The sequence below is a fragment of the Alnus glutinosa genome, chromosome 6 (genome assembly GCF_958979055.1).
Source record: "Alnus glutinosa chromosome 6, dhAlnGlut1.1, whole genome shotgun sequence".
Classification (NCBI taxonomy): domain Eukaryota; kingdom Viridiplantae; phylum Streptophyta; class Magnoliopsida; order Fagales; family Betulaceae; genus Alnus; species Alnus glutinosa.
The window spans coordinates 3,776,152-3,800,714 of NC_084891.1; the positions used below are offsets into that span (position 1 = coordinate 3,776,152).

At 35.9% G+C, this 24,563-nt stretch overlaps 1 protein-coding gene across 2 annotated transcripts; it reads left to right on the forward strand.

Annotated features, from left to right (window-relative positions):
- LOC133870699 (bifunctional purple acid phosphatase 26-like) lies at positions 1–20,665 on the forward strand. 2 transcript variants are annotated; one of them, XM_062307883.1, is made up of 10 exons: positions 1–208; positions 478–700; positions 3,554–3,751; positions 9,249–9,360; positions 13,077–13,303; positions 16,080–16,218; positions 16,634–16,854; positions 18,305–18,426; positions 18,562–18,723; positions 20,227–20,665. In XM_062307883.1, exons 2-10 carry the CDS (start codon positions 509–511, stop codon positions 20,276–20,278), a joined length of 1,425 nt encoding a protein of 474 aa, XP_062163867.1. In that variant the 5' UTR covers positions 1–208; positions 478–508; the 3' UTR covers positions 20,279–20,665. The 2 variants fall into 2 exon arrangements, with proteins under 2 accessions (XP_062163867.1, XP_062163869.1); XM_062307885.1 differs by having other exon boundaries at positions 491–700.
- The last annotated feature ends 3,898 nt before the right edge of the window (positions 20,666–24,563 follow it).

Genomic DNA, 24,563 nt, shown 5'->3' on the forward strand with positions numbered 1-24,563 from the left:
AATTTATGTCCATTGACTGACTCTTACCATAAGAACGTTTCAGAATCTGCTGGCCATAAAAATAACGACACAACAACAAACTGTTGGCTGTGATTTCACGCTTACCAATCCTCAGTCCCAGCTATCTCAAGCTCCTAAATCTCCTTATACCTATAACCATCGAGTCACCCAGAAAGTTTTTTCCTACTCTTACGTTACGTTGGTTCAGGTACTCCCTCCCTCTCAAGTATTGAAGATTTTTGATGTCTGTTTTTGAAGCAGAAATTCCTTTTTGTCAATTGTTGTTGTACTCGATCTTGTATTTTCTGGGTTTACTTGGGATTCTTGTTTTGATGGGATTGATTGATAAAAAAATTGGGTTCAGTTGGGGATCGAAATCTGACGGTTGAGAGAAATGAAAATTGTTTTTGATCACATGGGTGGGGCTTGTTCAGTTTAGACTATAATTTTCTGAACTTGTTTGATTTGATCTTATAGGGCTGTTGTACAGGCTGAGTGAAGAATACCAATGCTGGTGGCTTTTGGGGCACGCTTGTTATTATACCATCCTGTGCCTCTAATATTTATCATCTTAAGCTCTGTGGGACACGGGAATGCGGGGATAACGAGTACTTTTATTCGTTCTGAATGGCCATCGGTTGATATCCCTCTTGATCATGAAGCTTTTGCAATTCCAAAAGGCCATAATGCGCCACAGCAAGTAAGCTTTCATCTTTGTTAATTGGAAACTTAGAAATACGTTCAAAATGTTAACTGGTTTACAAAATTTATATAGTATTTGACCAAGTAAAGAGTGTAGATTGCCAGATATTTACACAAAAATATTGCTCTCGGCTTTACCGTTTGGTTATGTTAAGGGATTGTTTCTTTACAAGTTGAGAAGTTGATTGTAGATATATTGTTAATGGGTGTTGGCTATCATGTTGTTTTTGATAGTTGGTTTGCGCAAAGGCACTGTACTGAATGGAATAGGATCCTCTCCATGTCAAGCGAAATGAAAATAAGTCATTTTGTGGTTAAGATTAGATTTACAGATCTAATAGTGTATATGTTGTCACATGGTGAATATATTGTCACGTCATTTAAAAATTTTAACGGACTTGAATAACATATATATAATTTGTTTCAACAAAATAAAATTTTGACCATAAAATGGTTCATCCTCATTTCACATGAAATGGTTAAGATCCTTATCTGACTTCCTCACTTGTAATCGACATTCTTAGTAACTATGCATCTAAATGGAATAGATGCTTATACCTGAACTTTTGTTGAAAGGTAGGGATGAATCACTTATAAAAAATATGCGAACTAATTCGTAAAGTATAATTATATTTGTATTTAATGTTGAATACCTTTTTCAGTCGGAATAGGATATTCTCAATTTCAAGTATGATGGAGATGAGTCATTTTATGGTATAGATTAGATCTCATAGATCTAATGGTCTGTATGTTGTCACATGGTGAATATATTGCCATGTCATTTAAAATTATTAAATGACGTCGTATCATATACATCATTGGATGCAGTAAAAGAAATCTTGATCATGAAATGGCTCCTCTCTATTTCACTTGAAATGAAGAGGATCCTAATCTTTTCAGGAAAGGGTTCCTCCTTACACTTTGATAGGGAATTTAGCAGAGAAAAGAAAGAAGAGGAGTGAGAAGATAAGAGGGCGATGAAAGGATGGGAATTATTTCTTTTATTGTTTGGATGATTAATAGACATATGAGAGGAAAGTGTTTGTCTCTTGTTTGGCTGAGAGGAGAAAAGAAAGGAAAAGAAGCTAAAAGATATACTCCATCCCACAATAGATGATATACTTCCTTTTTTGGTCTATCCCAATATAGATTGAAGTTTCCAAAACTGAAAGCATTTATCCATTTAACTTCCCATATTACTCTTAAATTTAAATCACATTCTCTGAAATTTGAACTCACATTTTTTCAAAGTTGACTCCAATTTTCTTGTTCCATCTAAGGACGCTTTAGGAAGAGTGTTTCTTTTATTACAAAATGGTTTATTTGTAAACTTCAATCTGTTGTAGGACAGGAATATCAGTTTACCATTGTATCATTTTTTTTTTAACTTCAATCCATTGCTATATCTAAGGGATAAAGGAGTGTAGCCGTGTGAAAAATGGTGCCTACGTGCCTCTTTTGGTGTTTATGGAGGGAAATGAATGATAGAAACTTTGAGGACAAGGAGAATACTACGGGGGAAATTATATCTTTGTTCTTTGAAACTTGTATCTTTGGACGGTGGCGTATGTGACTCCTCTATCGATTAGTTTTAGTGACTTTCTTGTTCGTTTTGCTCTTTCTAGTTAGGTGGTTCATTTTGCATACTTCCTGCGTACTTATGTGGCGTCCCACATTACCTGGGTGTGGGAAAGGAGATGTTCTTAATGCTTATATAGAGCATGCTCTCTCTAAATGGTATGAGGCCTTTTGGGGGTAAAACCCAAGAACAAAACTGTGTGAGCTTGGCCCAAAGTTGACAATATCATACCACTTGGAGTGGGCTATTATATATGGTATTAGAGCCAGAGCTCAGACTGAGATGGGGGAAGTGTGCACAAGCCCATGAGGGTCTCCAGCGAAAATGTTGAGTCCCAAGAGGGGGTGATTCTGGCATCCCACATCGTTTGGGTGTGAGAAATGAGATGTGCTTATATAGAGCATGCTTTCTCTAAATGGTATGAGGTCTTTTGGGGTAAAACCCAGGAACAAAACTGTGCGGGCTTGGCTCAAAGCGAACAATATCATACCACTTGGAGCGGGCTGTTACAACTTAGGAGTGCCTTACGCTTTCAATGAGATTGGTTTATTACTTATCAAAAAAATAAAATAGATGTTTCATTGTATTTCATTTAAAAGCTCAAACCTTCCGTCTAAATCCGCCCAGTTCTGGATGGAAAGGTGGGAGCCAAATGATGGGGCTGATGAAGGGGGGTAGGCAACCCCGCCCCCAAATTCTCTCCTTTCTCCTCTCATAAACATCCAATCAATGGATGTTGAAAATCCTTCCTCATATCCTCTTCGTTCTCTCCAAATCCTCCAATCCAATCATAATGGTAGATTTCTAGAGCAGCTCCCTAATAGTCTTGAGAATTGCTTTTAGTGTCCCATCGAAATGCAAAGTACTTTGTTGTGTTCTACCATCAATTAAATGCACAAGATTGCAACACCATTTTGTGATGGTAGATCGTGACAATTGAATTCATCAACTGCCACCTAGTGCTCTTAGTGAGCTTTTTGACACTACAGTTTGGTCTCATTAGAAACTAGCATGCATTTATATGGGAAATATATTCTAACTCTACAAAATTGATAGTTTGATTCCTCAAATGTAGTGAACATACGCCTCAATGCCGTTATTGTAAATTATAAAGGATGATGGAGCTTATATTCAAGATTTTTGACTTAGTGGTACTTGTCATATATTTCCTTTTTCCCTTTTCTTTTCTTTTCTTTCTCTTTTTCCCTCTTAAAAGCTGGAGTAATAGTCTTCCCCCCTGCTATTTACACCTTAAATTTTTTTTTGGTGTAGGTGCATATCACTCAAGGTGACTATGATGGAAAGGCTGTAATAATTTCATGGGTTACAACTGAACCTGGGAACAGTAAAGTACAGTATGGCACATCAAAGGAGAAATATGATTTTACTGCTGAGGGCACAGTGACAAACTACACCTTTTACAACTACAAGTCTGGCTACATTCATCACTGTCTTGTTGATGGCCTTGAGGTAAATATAAACTGAGATGTAATATTACCTGTATCATGCGTTTTCAAATTAATCTATTATACTAAGTATACTTCAGTTTTTAAATAATTGAAATAAAAGAACTTTGGGTTGGTTTCATATCACTCAAATCATGTGTCTTTGTAATCTTTTCATTGAAATTGTGTTTTAACATATATTGCTTCATATGTCTTTTTTATTTTCTTTGACTGTGTCATTGATTCAGTAAAATATATATTTTTTAGCAACTTAATCTTTCGTTCAACATTTTCATATTCTCTCTCTCTCTCTCCGATATTTATTTTTTCTGTGTCTTCTCTCTAGTTCCGGCATGATTGTTGTATTTAGGTTTGGCTGTTGGTGATGGGTTTTTGGAGTTGATTTTTTGTAGTGGCAAAAGTTTTTGAGTTCTTGGTAGTAGAAGGGGGGACTATGCTGCGTTTGGTTGAAAAGTATCGAGGGGCTTCTCGATTAATGTTTTTGGGTGAAGAGATTGTTGCTTGGTTGGTGACCACGGTGGAGGAGTTGGTTCGAAGAGAAGGTGTCCGAGTTTGTCAGAACGTAAAGGGATGGGAGCAAAGTTTTCATCGCTCAGAGATGCTCTAAATAGGCCTGGTCAATATTTGGTGGTGGCGACATATGGGGGTTGGGGGGGGGGGGGGGGGGGGTTGGGGGGGGGGGGGGGGGGGGTCAGAGAGGCTTTATTGTAATCCCGGAGCGGCGAGAGGGGAGTTGGGGAAGCTAGGCTGTTGAGCTGAAAAAGGTGGTGGCTTTCCTTGAGCTCTCTCCCGGCAAGGGGAGCAGAGCTTTGCCTCCACGCCAGCCCACTTGCTCAATTGTTATGGGTGGTTCTTCCTCGGTGTCTGAAGGAAAGGTGCTGGCAGAAGGTCCTTCACAGAGGTTTTAGGTAAGGAGGGGCAGTTGCAAAAGCGCCCATCGTTATTGTTAGTTGTAGAATGCCCAACGTCGCCGGTAGTAACGGCAGAGTGTGCGCCTTGTTTGTTGTCCCACGGGGAGGGTAGTGCAAAGACTGTTGGGTCAGTATCTAAGGTCGCCCAAGAAATGATTGTAGCTGCCTCCATTCCCCATTTTTGCCCTACATTAGGAGGTGTGGGCGTTCAATGGGGGGACGTGATGGGTGTTAATGGGACCCTTCAAAATATGAGAAGCCAGTTGGAGATGATCAAAGGTGAGGCGGATCGAGTTAGTGGATGAGGATTTGAAATCCATTGGCCAGGAAGATCTTAAAAACTTGGAGAAGTCTGAATCTGCTACGATGAAACATCTGGAGAGGGCCCAACCCATGCTTAAAATCAAAAGCCCACTTTTGAAGGCAAAAGCCCAACATGCATTTAAAAAGAAATTAGGCCCCCATAAGTTGAGTAGGGTTATGGAGAAGATTATCTTGAAGCCTTAGAACGTGTTTGTCAGAGGTAGGCAAATCCTTGACTATGTTCTTATACCTAATGAATATCTGGATAGTAGGCTTAGATTTGGTGAGCCTGGGGTTCTTTGCAAATTGGATATGGACAAGGCCTATGATCATGTCAAATTGGGAGTTCTTATTATATTTGTTGAGGAGATATGGTTTTGGGGAGATATGACATTCTTGGATAGAGTTGTATTTCTCTAGTGCGTTTCTCTGTTTTGGTGAATGGGGATCCTTTTGGTTTCTTCAGTAGCTCCTGGGGTTTGAGACAGAGAGATCCTTTGACACAGTTGATGTTTGTCATTGTTATCAATGTCATGTAGGCTTTAAGTAAAATGCTTTCTGCTGCTGAACATGGGGGGCTTCTTTTAGGCTTTTCTGTGGGGTCTAGGAACTTTGGTGTGATTCATTTCTCACCTTCTGTGATGTAGGACGGAATTTATTAATATTTTCAGTGAAAACGAAAATAGAAAAGATGTCCAAAATAATACTGAAGCAGTACCGTTTGATTAGAAATTTACCTGTTTGCAGACAATGGAAGTATAAAAGGAAAGACTTGATCGTCAAGCCAAGACTTTATTTTCTTTCTTTACTAGGACTAGATTTGCTAGTTGCTTTATTTATTTTCCTTTTAGTATTAAAACTTTATTTTTCTTTCCTTACTAGGACTAGATTTGCTAGTTGCTTTATTTATTTTTCATTTTTTAGAATTAAGACTTTATTTTCTTTACCTACTAGGACTAGATTTGTTTTATTTATTTCTTTTCCCTATTAGAATTAGGGTTACTTTCTCTACAAGTATTTTTCTTTTATAAATAGGCTTGCTTGCTATGTAACAACAACACAATTTGAAATATTATCAAATCAAAGAATTTCTCTCAATACTCTGCCGAATTTTATCTTTCTTTTAGCCTGCGGGCTTGTTTTATCTTTTGGGGTAGAAGACGAAGACGCTTCTCCTTGCAGAATCAAAGACGCTGCTACTGATACCAACTAACGTAGCGGAAGACTAAAGGTAACTAATCAAAGAGTAGCGTCTTTGATTTTGCAAGGAGAAGCGTCTTCGTCTTCTACCCCAAAAGATAAAACAAGCCCGCAGGCTAAAAGAAAGATAAAACTCCGCAGAGTATTGAGAGAAATTCTCTGGTTTGATAATATTTCAAATTGTGTTGTTGTTACATAGCAAGCAAGCCTATTTATAAAAGAAAAATACTTGTAGAGAAAGTAACCCTAATCCTAACAAGGAAAAGATATAAATAAAACAAATTTAGTCCTAGTAGGTAAAGAAAATAAAGTCTTAATTCTAAAAAGGAAAAATAAATAAAGCAACTAGCAAATCTAGTCCTAGTAAGGAAAGAAAATAAAATCTTAATCCTAAAAGGAAAATAAATAAAGCAACTAGCAAATCTAGTCCTAGTAAGGAAAGAAAATAAAGTCTTGGCTTGACGATCAAGTCTTTCATTTTGTACTTCTATTGTCTGCAAACAGGTAAACTTCTAATCAAACGGTGCTGCTTCAATATTATTTTAGACATCTTTTCTATTTTCGTTTTCACCGAAAATATTAATAAATTCTGTCCTACATCATTCTGTTTGCGGATGACACCTTGATTTTTTGTGGGGCACACCCTAACCACCTCCACTATCTACGTGCTTTATTCCAAAGCAAGCTGTTTCCAGCTTGAAAATTAATATGGATAAGTCAAAATTGGTTGTTGTGGGAATTTTACTAATGTTCATGGACTGGCTGGTATTCTCGGATGTTAGGTTTTTTCTTTGCCTTTGAAGTATCTTGGTCTTCCGTTGGGAGTCTCTTTTAAGGCAAAATCTTTTTGGGATGGTGTTATTGAAAAGATTGAGTGTCGTCTGGCTGGTTGGAAGATGATGTATTTGTCTAAGGGTGGCAAGATTACTTTGACCAAGAGCTTCCCTTTCCAATTTACCTATTTATGTCTTGTCTATTTTTTTTTCACTCTCGACTGGTTTTGCCAATTGCATAGAGAAACTACATTGGGATTTTTTGTGGGGTGGGCCAGGTGAAGAGTTCAAATATCACCTAGTAAACTGGTCAAAGGTTTGTTCTCTAATTTTTGAAGGGGGTTGGGGGTTCATAATTTGCTCCTTTTCAATTGTGCTCTTTGGGGGAAGTGGTTTTGACGCTATTTGCATGAGAGAGAGAGACTTTGTGGAAAGTCGTCGTGGATTCTAAATGTGGTAGCTCATGGGGTGAGTGGTGCTCTAATGAGGTTCATGAGTCGTCTGGGGTGGGGTTATGGAAAAATATCCGGAGTTTGCTAGTCATACCATATTAGTAGATTTGATATGGGAGATGGGTCTAAGATTAGATTTTGGAATGACTCGTGGTGTGGAGATAAAGCCCTCAAGGAAGCTTTTCTAGATTTGTATAGTATAGGTCATGTTAAGGATGCCTCTATGGCGGATCATTTGGAGGTTTCTAGTGGCTTTCGTCAATGGAACGTAAGCTTTATCATAGCAGCTCACGATTGAAAGGTGGAAGCCTTTGCCTTTTTCTCTAATTTGTTATACTCTTCTAGAGTTGCCGGGGAGGTGAAGACAAGCTTTGCTGGGTCCCTTCCAAGAGAGGGTTGTTGAACATTAGATTGTTTAGTAAAGTCCTTGTCCCCAATGTTGGTACTCCCTTCTCTTGGAAATGTATTTGGCAGAATAAGGTCCCCATGAGAGTAGCGTCCTTTGCTTGGTCGGCTGCCCTAAGGAAAATCCTCACCATAGATATAACCTAAGAAAGCGGCATGTTATCGTGGTAGACTGGTGTTGTATGTGTAAGAGGTGTGGGGAGTCTAGGGATCATTTTTTTCTTCACTGTGAGATTGCTAGTGTCTTATGGACTGTTATTTTAATTGTGCTGAATTTACTTGGGTAATGCCTAGAAGAGTGGTTGACCTTTTTGCTTGTAAGAGAAGGTTGAGTGGCAATCCCCAGAGTGCAACAGTGTGGAAGATGGTTTCATCTTGTCTTTTGTGGTATATTTGTAGGGAAAGAAATGTAGGAGTTTTGAAGACCACGAGAGGATGGTGGTGGATTTAAAGTCCTTCAATACTCTTTTTCATTGGGCAGCTACTTCAGACTTTCCTTATTTTCTTTCTTTTCATGATTTTATTGGGCGTATTTTTCTTTCTAGTTAGATGTCCTATTGTATATTTAATGGGTACCTGAGTTGCGCCTTTTTATGATATTTCTTTTACTTTAAAAAAAAAAATAGGTATACTTCATTCAATATTATGTTCTTGTAATCAATCTCTTCAATGATGTCTACAATTATGCACATCCACACTTGTGTATGCAAAGGTAACCAATGATTGATGCCCATGCAAGCAGGCATGTACGGACGTTGGGCAAAGTATGATAAATATTGGTATTTAAATCCATTTAGTTGTTAAGGTTTTTCATTTGTAATAATCTTTTGTAAAAATCTTGGAAGTTGTGAAAATGTTTCATTATAAGGAAATATTTTTTTTTTTGATAAGTAATGTATATTAAAAAAGCGTAGAGGGGAGTAACCCACAGAATTATAGGGAAATATTTGTATTGTTCTTATGCATGTGATTAAGGTTAGTCTTTCTTATATTACATTTCACACTTTTATCATTTCTAAGTGCATACGCGCATACTCATCCACATAGATACACCCACTTTAAACGTAAAAAGTTCTTCATCAATCTTTTCGTAGCACCTTCTCTTTGAATTCACATTTTTCTTTTAACCTATGGGTAGGTGTATTTGCTTGAATGTATTCAGCCCTTATTCTGGTCTTTTATTGCGTTCATATAGGTGCTATTCAATTTTCCATGGTTGGTGAATTTTTTTTTTTTTTGCCATTTTTGTAGCATATATTAAATATTTTTAGCTACTTTCCAATTGTCAGTTGACTGAAATTCTCAGGTAAAAAAAACTATGGTTCTTTTTTTTTTTTTCAAAAGGCAAATTGTAGGTGTTGAGAACTTATAAGTATAATTGTTATTGTTATATACGATCTGTTTATTTGATTCCTATATGGTATTATGTTAACACTTTCCAATTTCTTGTCTTTTAGTACAACACAAAGTACTACTACAAGATTGGAGTAGGTGACTCTTCTCGTGAATTTTGGTTTCAAACACCTCCAGATATTGATCCAGATGCTTCCTATACTTTTGGAATTATTGGTAAGATATACTTTACCTCTCAAATGAACAATACTAGTTTGCTTTACTTTACGTTATGAGATTAGAGTGGTAATGGAGCCAATAATTGATGTTCAAACTTGGCCTAACATAAATATATGTAGGTTCGAACTCGGCTCGAGCTCGAGTTGAGCTTTAGAAGGTCATTCAAACTTGGCTCAATTAAAATTAGCCGAGTTTGAAGGATTAAAGGGGGTATTTATTTTATTTTTGGAACTTGCGCTAATAAACTTGACAAAAAATATAAAGAAATTTTTAGGAAAAAGGAAGACATTTTTTTTTTTTTTTTTTTTAAGTAAGAAAAGTTTTATTAGAAAAAGTGTATGGCGCCTCTAAGTACATAGGGAGAATACACAGGAACAATCAAAGCCAACACACAAAAAGCACCCAACAAAACCCTAAAGCCCAAAAGGAGCACCCAAGAACAGCCCACAAAAGAACCCAACAAAACCCACAAGGAGTTAAGCCCTAAAACTCGAAAACCCGAAAGCCTCAAAACCCACGAAGGCACAAAACCCAGCTACATGAGAGCCTTGCCTTTCCCGCGCCTAGAGGGAGTGCTTGTATCGCCATAATTAATGGAGCCTTTCAAATTCAAAAGCTCCCTATTTCCTTTGGTATTTTGGCGTGCTATCATCTTGTCCTGATGAAATTCATCTTCCATGGCATCAAGGATTGCCAAAGACTCCTTGCCATGAACCCCGTCCAACGTTCAGTCTAAGGGCAACCCATCTAAAAGATCATCATCCTTCTCCCAAACAACTATCTCTCCATTAAGATCAAACCCGACAGGCCATTCCTGAGATTGGAAAAACCATTGCCCTTTACGGATGAAGGAATGATGCGACATCCCGGGGGGGAGTGAAGCCCTATCATCACAACATCCTTGAACTCCTGAGACGCGGTAGGGGCTATCGCAGCTGGGCAAGGGTTGAGGAACCCCTTCCAAAGGAAACCCTTTTTCACAGAACCTGCAAAATTCTTCACCGGAGGCACTGCAGCTACTTCCTTTTTAGCAAAATAGATTGGCGTCTTCGAAGCTGGCATAGAATCTGCTAACAACTCCTCATTCCACTTCATTGAGTGACCTTCCCTGAGATCCCTAGCCTTCTGGTAGTATCTCTGGAAAGGTTTAGTAGACTGTAGCGCGGGGAGAGAAGAACGAATCTTCTCACCTAACTCAGCCGCCCCTGAGAGAGAAGGAAAAGGGAAGAAAGGTTGAGTCAACCCAGCACCAACACCAATTAAGTTGCTAGGCAGAAGGACAAAAGCATCGTAGGAGCCAAAACCCACTGTAGACCTAGTCGGAGCTTGAGGGACATCCAAGGTCAGTGGAGGCAGCAACTCTGAAGTTGGCAAGGGGAGAAAAACGTAAGGAGAAGGCAGCGTGATAGATACAGCCGTTGGATTGAGAGGCAGATGGTTCAACACACTCTCAGAAGATGACAAACCTAGAGCCACCCCAAATTTTGTCCTCGACAAAATCTCCGTCGGACCCATACCCACATCTCCAGTTGGAACAAGTTTCCGACAGCTAGGCCCACCCTTAGAAGAAGACAAACTCGGAATCAACCCAGAGTCTGTCGGTGATGTCGTCTCTGGCTGAAGAGAGCACCCTAGAACGATCGTTGACACCGGACCCGCATCCTCAAAAGTTTCTGTCTGAAGCGATGCTTTGATTTTGATTTTTGGCAAGAAGTGACCCAACCAAAACCCTTTCCGTTTGAGGCCTGAACCGGACCCAGCAAACCGGCCCATAGCCAATTTGAAGCTGAGGAGCATCTTGGTCCACGTACGCAGATTTGAATTCAAACGAGCTGGACCTCGTGCAGAGTAAACAACATGCATCTTCTTCTTGCCTAGCCGACGATGAAGTAAACCTTTGTCCAGCGGATCAAACGAAGAGCTCTCTGACACGGACCATACTAGAGGCGTGGACTTCTCCGTCGACTCGAGCGGTTGCTCCTCCAGATCAAAGCAATTCACCGCCAATCTCCCATCTTCGACCACCCTACACCATGATTCCGGAAATAGGTCCAACCCACGCAGTTCTTTATTTGAACCCTGCAACTTAGCATGTGTGCCGTTAGAGACAACTTCCCCCCGAACCACTGCCGCATTTGATGGAGGAGACCTGCCCAGTCGACTGGAAGAGACACCCCTTATCTGAGTCCCCTCCGAAGAAGACACCTCTGAACCCATTGTCCGATCCTTAGGACCTAGGAAATTGATCATCTTCCGTAGTTCTCCCGCAACCCAAGCCCACCCCCAACCTTCACGGCCTTCAGGGAGCCAAATAGCCCCTTTTTCGGCCACCCTCAGCGACGACTTCCACCTCTAGGTAGCGGCCGGACTTGTTCTCTCCCCCTCGATCCATCAATACTTTCACATCCTCCCGGAAGTACTTGACGAATTCCTTCGCTGAAACCTTCAAAGCCTCCTCTACAGAAGCCAACAGCCAAGTTGAACCTTGAAGACCCAAAAATATGAACCTGTAGAACCCCTTTCTCCTCTCCTCCAAGCGCAGTTCCAGCACTTCAGCCTTCGCTAAAAAGGAAAAACATTTGGCTTCCACAGAGAAACATCGCTCCATCTGATGCAAATATGAAGAGCTAGAAGAGGAGACACCCTGGAACCATACGCACAAAACGAACCCTCAGTACCACCAACCAGAACCCAGCACCAAGCGAACTCGGAGAAGAACAAACGAACCCTTGCTTTTTCTTTTCTTTTTCCTTCCTAAATGATACGTTTTTTGTTGTTGTTCCAAATAGTGCATCTTTGGCATCATTGACAAAAGAAATTGGACCCAAGGTGATGAAAAGAAAGAAGAAGAATTGGATTGGTATTGGTAATTATGAAAGTTTTTATGAAATTTCTCTTACTTATCAAAAAAAAAAATTATGAATTTTTTATTTTTTTTTAAGTATTGATAAAAAAAGAATTCTATTTTTATTGAGCTAAATGAATATTAAAAATCTAAAAGACTTGGAATAAATGAAGAGAGTATAGTATGTCAATAAGAGAAAATAAATAGAATAATGTATGCTTAGACCAAAAAGCTAAATAAAAATCTACAATACTTGGCCTGTGTGTAGTTAGAGTATCAGTTTTTTTAAAAAAACATGTAATCATACATGTCACATGAGATGAGAGAGAAACATATACACACGGGTGCGCGCGCGCACACACACATACATACATATTTCTATTATATTTTAACGAGCTATAAATTAGTTTAGAATTCCTATACGGGCAGTTTACGAGCCTAAATTAAGTTGAGCCGGGCTTAGCTGGTTTAATAATCGAGTTAAAAGTATTGTTCAAACTTGGTTCATTTATTTGATGAACTAAACTCGAGTTAAGTATATATAAACAGAGTTCAAGCTATTTACGAACAACTAGGTTTATTTACAGCCCTAAATGAGATGATGAGCTATGTGAATATTGATTTACAGTTTGTATTGCCTTTGAAAGCAAAAATAGAACAAACTTTATTTTTTGTTTAGTAATTGAATTTCATTAAAATGCAAAGGGGCGTAACTCAAGTTCAAAAAAAATAACAAACTATATATCATTCACATTGGAATATATGGAACGTATTTCAAAATACAGTGGTTTGAAGAACAATTTATTTATAGGATATGTATTTTAAGATTTTTCTCATTCCCTCTTTTTTTTTCCCCCTTACATTTTAGGTGATCTGGGTCAAACATATAATTCCCTTTCCACTCTTGAGCATTACATGCAGAGTGGAGGACAGACTGTCTTATATGTTGGTGATCTCTCTTATGCTGATAGATATGAATACAACAATGTTGGTATTCGATGGGATTCATGGGGTCGCTTTATTGAGCGAAGTACTGCATATCAGCCATGGATTTGGTCAGCTGGGAATCATGAAATAGAGTACATGCCAAGCATGGTACTGTTACAAAATTGTACCTTGTAAATCTTCCATATTTTCTTATCTTTCATCCATTTGAACTTATTGATTACTTCTGTTCCTATGTGGAAGTAAGCATGAGCACATCGATGTTGTGTGAAGTACTATGCATTTGTTTGCATTTATATATGTAATATACATATGTATATGCATACATATGCACACACATATGTATGTGTAAATATATTTCTTATTTTATTTTACATAGATGAATGAGTAAAGTGTCATATTGAGCTATAGATGGCTTTATTGATATTTCAAGAGCATTGTGTAGCATGCAATTAGTCACGGTTGATAAAGATGATTACTTGGATCTGTTGCTTCTCCTAATTGTCTAGATTTATCCAATTAGATTGGCAAGAGTCTTGTCCATGACCAGTTCTTAAGTACCAGAGCTGCCTTCTAGGTGATGGTGATTGTTCAAATGTTCACAGATTTTTGGCCCTTAAAGTTGCATATCTTAAATGGATTCTACTTGCAATTGTGTTTATTGCTAGTAACTTGCCTCTTAAGGATTTCTAGACTTTTTTTGTTCCCTATTGGATCTTCGGTTTGAGAAACTATGTGGTTAATCCTTTATTGATATATATGGTTATAGCTTTAATTTGTCTTTGTTAAATCACCAGTTATCTCAAAAGTTTAAGCTGATAAGAAACTGTGAATTTAATCATTTAAGTAATATTTTAACACTCCCCCTTAATAAGTGAGGCCCAACACGTGAAATATTTAATTGAAATAGGAGGTGAATTACGAAGGTATGACATGAACTCAAGACTTCTACTCTAATACCATGTTAAATCACCAGTTATCACAAAAGTTGAAGCTGATAAGAAATGGTGAATTTAATCATCAACCCCCCCCCCCCCCCCCCTCCTTAGGGTGTGGGTAGGGGTCTCTTTCTTTTCTTTGTTTCAAGTCACCCTTTATTCCTTTTCTTTTTAATTTTTCTAATAAAATCTTGTGTTGCTTTTTAGTTCAGTGAATGCATATAGTTGAATTGTTTCCCTATAATTGGAGAAATTGTAGTTGGAAGAACTCACCCGAGAGAGAGAGTGAGAGTGAGAGAGAGAGAAGAGGTTGGAAGAAGCTTTCTTTAGATGCTATGTGGACAAGCTTTAATTAGTGTTCTCCAAAGTTTCTATTATACTGAATAATATTTTCTTTTGATAATTATTGTCAGACTATGAAATAAAATCTTGTGTTGCTTTTTAGTTCAGTGAATGCATATAGTTGAATTGTTTCCCTATAATTGGAGAAATTGTAGTTGGAAGTACTCACCCGAGAGAGAGTGAGAGTGAGAGAGAGAGAAGAGGTTGGAAGAAGCTTTCTTTAGATGCTATGTGGACAAGCTTTAATTAGTGTTCTCCAAAGTTTCTATTATACTGAATAATATTTTCTTTTGATAATTATTGTCAGACTATGAAATAAAATCTTGTGTTGCTTTTTAGTTCAGTGAATGCATATAGTTGAATTGTTTCCCTATAATTGGAGAAATTGTAGTTGGAAGTACTCACCCGAGAGAGAGTGAGAGTGAGAGAGAGAGAAGAGGTTGGAAGAAGCTTTCTTTAGATGCTATGTGGACAAGCTTTAATTAGTGTTCTCCAAAGTTTCTATTATACTGAATAATATTTTCTTTTGATAATTATTGTCAGACTATGATGTAGCCACTTCTAATATCATGATTTGGGGAGCCTTTGGAGTTGGAGTGTGGAAACATATTAGGAGGGGTTGGAGAGTTTTTTTTTTTTTTTTTTTTTTTCTCGAGATTTATCATATACCAAGTGAGAGATGGAACTATGATTAGGTTCTGGCATGATTTATGGTGTGGTGATCAACCACTGAAGGAATATTTTCCGGAGTTGTTTAGCATTGCTTATTGTAAGGAGGAGTGAGTTGCTGATAATTTGCAGTTTTCTAATGGTAATCTTCAGTGGAACTTATCTTTTATTAGATCTGTACAGGATTAGGAGGTCGATTTGGTGATTGCATTTTATGATTTGTTGTATTCCCTTAGATTGTGACAACGTGGTGAGGATAGTATTTGGTGGATCCCTTCAAAGAGGAGGAAGTTTGAAGTAAGGTCGTTTTTTCAAGAGTTATCTAGTTCGGGGGGGTTCATCTTTTCCTTAGAAGAGTATTTGGAGAGTCAATGTTCCATTGAGAGTGAGTTTCTTTGTGTGGATGGCGGCTCTAGGAAAGATTCTGATTTTAGATAACTTGAGGAGAAAAGTAATAGTGGTGGACTGATGTTGCATGTGTAAAAGGAGCGTGGAATTTATATATAATCTTTTTCTCCATTGTGAAGGAGCAAGAGAATTATGGAATGCGATTTTTCGCATTTTTGGAGTAGAATGGGTCATGCCTAGAAGGGTAATAGAGTTATTAGATTGTTAGCAAGGTCAGTTGGGAGGTTGTTCAGTTTTAGCTATTTGGAGGATGTTCCCTTTGTGCTTAATGTGGAGTATATGGAAAGAGCGGAGTGCAAGATATTTTATTAAGATTGTGAGATGTCGGTGGAAGAGCTCAAGAACATCTTGGTCAAATCGTTTTGTATATGGATAAGGGCGTATAATATCTCACATTTTTCTAACTTTTCTGAATTTGTGGATTTCTATTCTTCTTTTAATCATTAGTGGGGGTTATCTCTTGTATACATCCTGTGTATTAGGGTTGCGCCCCTTTGCACTTATTAATGAATTACATTACTTATAAAAAAAATATCATGATTTGTTACAAATGATCACATATTTTTCAGGGAGAAGTTCTTCCATTCAAGTCATATCTTCATAGATTCATGACACCCCATATTGCATCCAATAGCAGTAGTCCTCTCTGGTATGCTGTTCGACGGGCATCCGCACATATTATAGTCCTATCCAGCTATTCTCCATTTGGTAATTTGTCTTATCCTTCTCTGTTTTCATGTTGATTCATTCTGATAACCAGGTTGTTATTACACATTTTATCATCAGATATGGTTATGATGGTAAAGAATGCCTCGGTGAAAGTTTCTAATGCCCTTGCATAAATAAAATTCTAGTTTTTGTTAGTGAATAATTTCATTGTCTACTTGATGGGTGAAGTATGGTGGCTATAGGTGCTATGGTGCTTTTGTTTATCCAAATTTTTGAATTTTTTATAAGCATGTTTCTCCTCCTAAATCCGAATGCCTTGGATCCGCAGAAAAGTTTCAGTTTGCATGTGGAAGTAGATTATTGACACTTTTTATTTTAAATTTTAGTTTGTCTTTTTATACTATTTATGTTATGTATTTCTAACCTCAAAAAGTTTCTTAATTTTTTTAATCAGTGAAATATACACTTCAATGGACGTGGCTGCAAGAAGAGCTAAAAAGAGTGGACAGAAAGAAGACACCTTGGCTTATTGTTCTCATGCACGTGCCCATCTACAGTAGTAACCAAGGCCACTATATGGAAGGTGAAAGCATGCGAGCTGTCTTTGAGAGCTGGTTTGTCTGTTCCAAAGTTGATTTCATATTTGCTGGCCATGTCCATGCCTATGAAAGATCAGTAAGGAATTTCTTTCCTTTTAATGTCCTTTTTCTATGGGTAAAGAATTAGATCAAAACAAGCAAAAGGAGTATAAGCACTGTATATCTAAGCTAAGATTTTACCTCAGAGGTTTTACTTATCAAAAAAAAAAAATCTAAGCTAAGATATTATTTCCTTTTTGTGTCCTTCTGGTTCTGTATCAAGTCTGTCAGATATGTGTGTATGTTTGTCCAACAAATAGGAATCTCATGGCACGATAATATCCAAAACTTTCACTGATTCCCTGCCTCCACATTATGTTAGTCTCATTATTGAAGGTCAACTCTTTAAGTGGATCCTTATGGGCCACAGTCACGTGGATTATGAATCTGCCCAGGGTCTCATTATGCATTATTCTTTTTGATTTTATGAAATTATTCAAATTCTTCACCCATCCCAGATCATAACAAATTTATATATCCCACGATTGGACTTGCATGTAATCGTAGAGCATCATTTACATTCCAAGTTTTTTTTTTTTTTAATAAATAATTCATTTCATTGATAAGCGCAGAGGGGCGCAACCCTAGTACATATGATAAATACAAAGAGAACCCCCCTTGCTAAAAGAAGAACAAAAATCCACAAATTCAGAAAAGTTAGAAGATTGAGAAATATTATACACCCCCGTCCAACTCAAAAGCGATTTGATCAGTATGTTCTTGAGCACTTCCTTCGTCTTCTTATGATCTTCAAAACATCTAGCGTTTTGCTCTCCATGTACTCCACATTAAGCACAATGGGGCTATATCCTCTACACATCTAGAACTAAACGACTACCCATATGACCTCGCTAACAATCTAACAACTGTATCACTCTTGTGGGCATAACCCGTTGGACTTCGAATAAGGTAAAGATCACACTCCTTAATTCTCTTGCTACTTTGCAATGGAGTAAAAGATGATAAATAGATTCGCTGCTCTTCCTACATATGCAACACCATTCCACCACTATTACTCTTCTCTTTCTCAGATTATCCAATGTCAAAATCTTACTATGAGTTGCTGTCCACACAAAACAACTTACTCTCAAAGGGACTTTAACTTTCCAAATACTCATCCAAGGAAAAGGACCCCCCGAAGTAGATAACTCATGAAAAAACGACCTCACCTTAAATTTCTTCCTTTTTGAAGGAATCCACCAAATACAATCCTTAGTATGTTGACTCCATCTGAGTGAATATAACACAAAAAAAATTCAAGCACCAAACTACCTCCCAATCTTGTACAGATCTAACAAAAGACACATTCCAGTGAATAACACCATTGGAAAACTGCATGTTGTCCACAACCCACACCTCCTTATAACGAGCAATACATTCAAGGTTTCTTCTGCTAAGAATAGTGTTTATATGTCATTCACTTGTGCTATACCCCTTAAAATGTCAACTACAGCTTTAGCTCAAACGATAAATGTTTTTCTCTGTAGTATCGCATCTCGAATATACACTACAATGTGTCAAGCGGTGATCGTTATCCTGTACCTGACAAATCAGCTCCTGTGTACTTAACTGTTGGAGATGGAGGAAATCAGGAAGGTCTTGCTGGAAGGTAAAGCAATTTTACAATTTGAAATTGTTCAATTTTTCTTCAAACCATTATGAAGTGGGTTAACTTGTTTGCTGCATTTAGAATCCCCTTCCATGGACATTTTTGTTTATCATGGAATATGTAACTCTTTTGTAGGTTTTGGGACCCACAACCAGATTATTCTGCATTCCGTGAAGCCAGTTATGGTCATTCTACATTGGAAATCAGGAACAGAAGCCATGCGTTCTACCATTGGAACCGAAATGATGATGGGAAAAAAGTACAGTCCGATTCAGTAGTATTTTACAATCAGTACTGGTAAGTATGATCTCTGTCAAACTCTCTTTCATGAATTAGTTTTGAAAGTGAATGTTCAGTCTCTGCCTCTCTGAACTGATAATAAATTTTGTTGAAATATGAAGGTTTAAATGTAATACCTGTATGCGGTGCATATAAATGCTCAAGAAACCTAGAGCCATGTAAACCTTCCCATATTCTAATAGTATTTGTATATACTACATGTGAAACTAATACTATTAATTGGGTTTTACTCCAAGAAAAGAAAGATCAAGAATAGAAATGGTACTCTCCAGATGCCAACAAAAGCAAAGCTGCAGTCATGATAAAAAAAGAACATACATTGGTTATGTTATGCCAAACAGATTACAGGTGCTAAAAGATTTTTTTTTTAGTAAGTAAAAGGAATTCCCAAGTATACATGAAATATACAAGAGAAAAACACCAAGAAAATCAAGAACGAGAAAAAATAGTCCAAAAATATGCAAAGCTAGAGACAAGGAGAAGGGAGGTAGTACCCCAAGGGGTAACTCAATCGGTTGGGGATCACATTTCATGAGGCGGAGGTCATTAGTTTGAATCTTCCTTTTCCCTTCCCTTGGGGCCAATTACCTATTAAAAAAAAAAAGGAGAATGGCGTTAGCAAAGATCCACTCAAAAAGAGATTTAAGAAAACAAATCTGGAGATATGAGTTCGTTCTCTCACCATCATCGAAACTTCGAGCATTCATTTCTCTCCAAATCCACCTCATTAAGAAGGAAGGAATTGCATCCCAAACAATATCGATATCATTCTAACCAACCCTTCTTTTCCAACACGCCATGAGATCCACCACCCGTCAAGGCATAACCCACTCTACTCCAAACATCTGAAATACCATATTCCACAAATATCTCGCAACATCACAATGAAGAAGAAGATGATCTAGAGTTTTTCCACTCTTTTTACGCATACAACACCAATCTATCATTACTATGATGTGACGTCCAACATAGCTTCCCGACCCACCCTAGCGGATTACAAGATATTGAAGAAAGAGGAGACTGAGTCCACCCCCCAATCATGCACCAACCTGATGAAACTAATGTCTCAATGAGCCACATAATTACTAAAAAAAAATCTTCTGTGCTATGGGAGAGATTGGAGTCAGGGTTGAGGGCTGGGGGCCCATTGCTAGGATTCAATGATCATAATTTAGTCGAATAATGTTAGAATAACAACAGATGGGTTCAGCTTCCCTTAATTTTGTTAGAAAATGGCTGGCTTATCAGTGTCATTACTAGTAGTCTACCAAATGCTGATTTGAGAATGCCTATAGCCAAAACCACAGTATATATGGCTGTTTGCTTGTTCCCATGTGTCACAATCAAGCATCCAAATGCAGGCTACCTAAGAACTTGTATGTAGTCATTAGTTGTCAATTACATTATCATGAAATTTTATTCACCATAATGGCACTGCCAATTAGTAGTTGGTAATTTCTTGAATTTGAAATGTAGTAAGTAAAATTCGTTATCCTGCAGGGCAAGCAATCTGCAGAGGAGAAGATTAGAGAAGAGTCATTGTAAGCTGTAGGAGACATCAACTGCTGAAATAATTGGATTAAGATTCTTTTATTCTTTGAAGCTATCTCAATCTTTCCCACTGCTAGGATGCATGGGATAATGTGTATTCTCAATAGGTCTTTCTTTTTTTGGATTTGTACAATATAGACTGTTCAGACAAATAAAATTTTGGCATTTGGATGTCCAAGGAAACCGTCTTTCAAGCATGCGAATTTTATACATAGATATCAAAGAAGTTCATCTTGTAGCCGTTGCATAATGTATAGGACTCCATTGTAAAGGTGACAGATGAGTATTATCCATTTTTATGTTCTTGGTTCATTGTAATGTTATGACTCCATTGTAAGGGTATAGTAGGAGATGCGCTTAGCAGAAATAAAGCATTGCGTTTCTTCTTTTTTGCTGGATTCGGATTGCTTCTTAAGATATCAATATTGCCAAGTAAAAATTTGGACTTCCATCTACTGGATCTCTTGGCTCTTTTTTTTTTTTTTTTTTTTTTTTTTTTTTTTTTTTGTTTTGTGTGTGTTTTTTTTTTTAATATTATTTTGGGAAAACTTTATTTATCACTCCTGATCTTCAACATTTTTAAAATTATATTCTTAAACTTTAAAAAGTGTCAATTTAAGGTCACTATCTTTTAATTTTTTTAATGTCAATCCTCCCGTCCAAATGTAATGTTAAATCAAACGGTTGACGAGTAAAATGTCTCTTATACCCCTAAGATGTTTAATAACTACAAAAATACATTGATTTAATAATTAGAAGAAAAAAAAAAAAAACTCTAGTATGATCCGTTGTGGGTCAAACATGACCTAGGTTGGGTTTCATTTTTTTAGAAATGGGTATTTTGGAAATTTTACTTTTTCCCGTTAGGATTTAATGTTGAATTTGGCTGAGAAGGTTGACATTGCAAAAAATTGAAAAGATGATAACCTGAAATTGATACTTTTTAAAGTTTAAGGATATGATTGCAAAAGTGATGAAAGATCATGGGTGGTAAGTGAATGTTTCCCTATTATTTTTTAACATAAATGAAATTTCTAAAATTTGTTTTCAAATACGTGATAACTTTGACATAATAATCCTATACACGGGATTATGTTATTAGTTTGATGCATAAAATTGGAAACAAGCCAAACATTCTCGTTAAAAATTTGACAAATTGTAAAAAAAGACTCTAAATGTCATGTAGCTTTTAAAATCACTATTGAATTTGAGATCATTAATTAAATTTTGATCTAATAGTAATTATAAAAGTCACTTAACATTTAGGAAGACACGAGGACAACTGTCCTCCTTGTAGCATTACTCATCAGCTAAAACCAAGACCCCCCAAAAACATCAATAACTACTCATAGTTGTAGTTTTGGGCTCATTAGTCTATTTATAGTATTTTTTATATTTATTTATTTTAATCTTAGGCTACTTTTGGAGATCTTAGCAACAGTTTATCTATTGTGTTGACACCATATTTAAAAACACATTAATTAAAATAATAGGTCATTCGCAAAAGCTAAGGTTAATCATATATATCTATAAAAACAGAGTTTTTCCTTAGAATGACATAGAATAGTGACACGTGGCATGAACCCATACTTTTTAGTGACTAAACCGGTCATTTAAATACTGAACCGGTATTTTAAATAAAATTGAACCGGTCTATTTAATCTCTCCCCTTCTCTCTATCTCTATTAATGATACAAGTAGCCCATCTCTCTCTCAATTAATGATATAAGTATGACTCTTTGGTATTTTTATATTTTTTGTTGAAATCTAAATATAACCGGTCTATTTAATCTCTCTCTCTATTAATGATACAAGTAGCCTCTCTCTCTCAATTAATGATATAAGTATGATTCTTTGGTATTTTTATATTTTTGGTTGTAATCTAAATATGTTTCCATTTTGTTTGTGAAATTTGTGATTGAACAATTCTTCATTTGAATGTTTATGAGATTTTTTTTTGTTCATTTGCTTTTTCGAATGTTCAGAATTATATAGGATTGAAATATAATAGGTATCGCACCAACATAAAAAAAAATTCCTACTAATTTTCTATTTTATATTTTGATAATCAAAATCGTGGTTTTCTTCTTGCTATTTTTCTTCTTCATACTTATTTTCATTCTAAACTACACCTATGTGAATAAATATTTTAACATGTTTTAATTTATATGAATTAAACTTAAAATAAGGGTTTTATGTATTAATTGATTTAAATGTTTTATGGGATATTTGTTTTTCTTTTATGTGATTTTTACGATTTTCACTTATTTTTTGTAAGTGTTATTCTGCTTTTGAAAGTCAAAAAATGCAAAATTTTATTTGATTATTGTGCACAAAAGGAATACAAATGCTTTTAAAACACTAAAGAATTAATTAAGTATTAAAATTTGAAATGTTTTTTTTTTAATGTTCAAAATTATATGGATTTTATTTTTATTGAAACATATCATATCATATCATATATATATATAAAAGCCGAGTTCTAACTTAGAGTTGGCCTAGAATTAGGACACGTGGCATGAATCCATACTTTTAAATACTGAACCGGCCATTTGAGTAAAAAACTGGTAATTTAAGTAAAACTAAACCGGTCTGTGTATTTCAAGTAAAATAAATGGTGTATTTAATATGACTAATTAACTATCTTATATTGAATAAAAAATGAATAGAAACGTATTCCTAATCAAATCTCTTCCATTGAATAGAAACATTTAATTTTGTTGTAATTAAATTCTCACTAATTTCTACCTCTCTCTCTTCCTTTAAGTAAAATCTTTTACTCTAACACTGCTTCCTCTCCCACTAAATGTCCGTTATAAACTAAACCTCAAAGAGTCAAATGTCAGTTTTTTTTTTCTTTGGAAAATGTCAAAAGTCACTCCAATATCTCTCGCTTTCTCAAATAAATATATAGAGAAGTAATGGTTTGTGGCTATGCAAAACTGCAATGTTGTTTACATTACCGGAGAGTGGTGCTCAAAGCAAAGAGAGCGAAGTTTTTGCTATTGTTGGAACTTTTTTGTTTGTAATACTGCTATAGCCTTTTTTTTTTAGTTTGTCTTTCAAGTTTGTCGGGGTTGTGTTCAATAGAATTGTAAATAATATGTTTGTATTTATTTTATGTGCTTCTGTTTTTTTGATTTGATTTTCTATCCTTATTTTTGCATTGATAATTTATATATATATATATTTTATTATTATTTTTGTTGAAAAAGTAGTTTCTTTTACGCAATATATAAGAATGATGGTCGAATTAAAAAATATCTATCTGACCGTAGTTTCTTCCTATACCTACAAATTTCTTTGGAACTGGAAAAAGTATATAAAAAAAATAGTTATTTTCTATTATATTAGTGGTTATCATTTTTTTTTACTTTATTTTCTATGCTTTTGTTCTTTCTTTACATTTTTGTTTTGTCCCTATTTCCTAATTTATATTATTTTTTTGTTCAAATTGCTTTTTTCTTTTTCCTTTTCTAAATTTTACATTGAATTCAAGGAAACCATGGAGAGAGAGAGTTTACATTAATTATTGTTTTGAGTATGAGGTATGACGATTTTTTAATTTACATTGTTCACTGATTTTTTTTCCCTGTATAATGCACATTGTTAACGTGCTTAATTGATAGACAATATTGATTTTCAAGATTTCATATGAATCGGAAAAGTATATGGAAAAGAAAACTCTAATTTATTCTATAAGTATTTTTTATTTTTCATTTTTTGTCTATATTTTCTATGGTTCTCTTATTTCATTTCCTCTCTTCTTCTTCTTTTCTTTATTTTTTATGTAATTAATATATTATTTTTCATTCAAATTACTTATTTTATCTTTTGTAAATTTTATTCTAAATTCAAGAAAATGATGGTGAGAGAGAGTTTCCTATGGTTGTTTTTTGTACGGGGTATGATGATTTTTTAGCGTATTATGTTTATTGAGTAGTTTTTTTATTACTTTGTGTAATACAAAAAAGATAACACTATTATATGGACATAAATTTCCTACAAACTGGTTTGTAGGAAATTTCTTACAATCCACATATAAGATTGACATGTGTCATTTGAAATGTGAGAAGCATATGTTATTTAAATAGCATGTACTTCATAAATGCTTTTTTAATAGCATTAATAAAAAAACATGTGCTTCTCACATGTTTAAAGGATACATATCTTTTTTAAATGTGAGTTGTAGAAAATTTCCTATAAACCACTTTATAAGAAATTTTTGTCCCTATTATATTATATTAGTATTTTTCAGTTTTCATTTTTTATCTATATTTTCTATA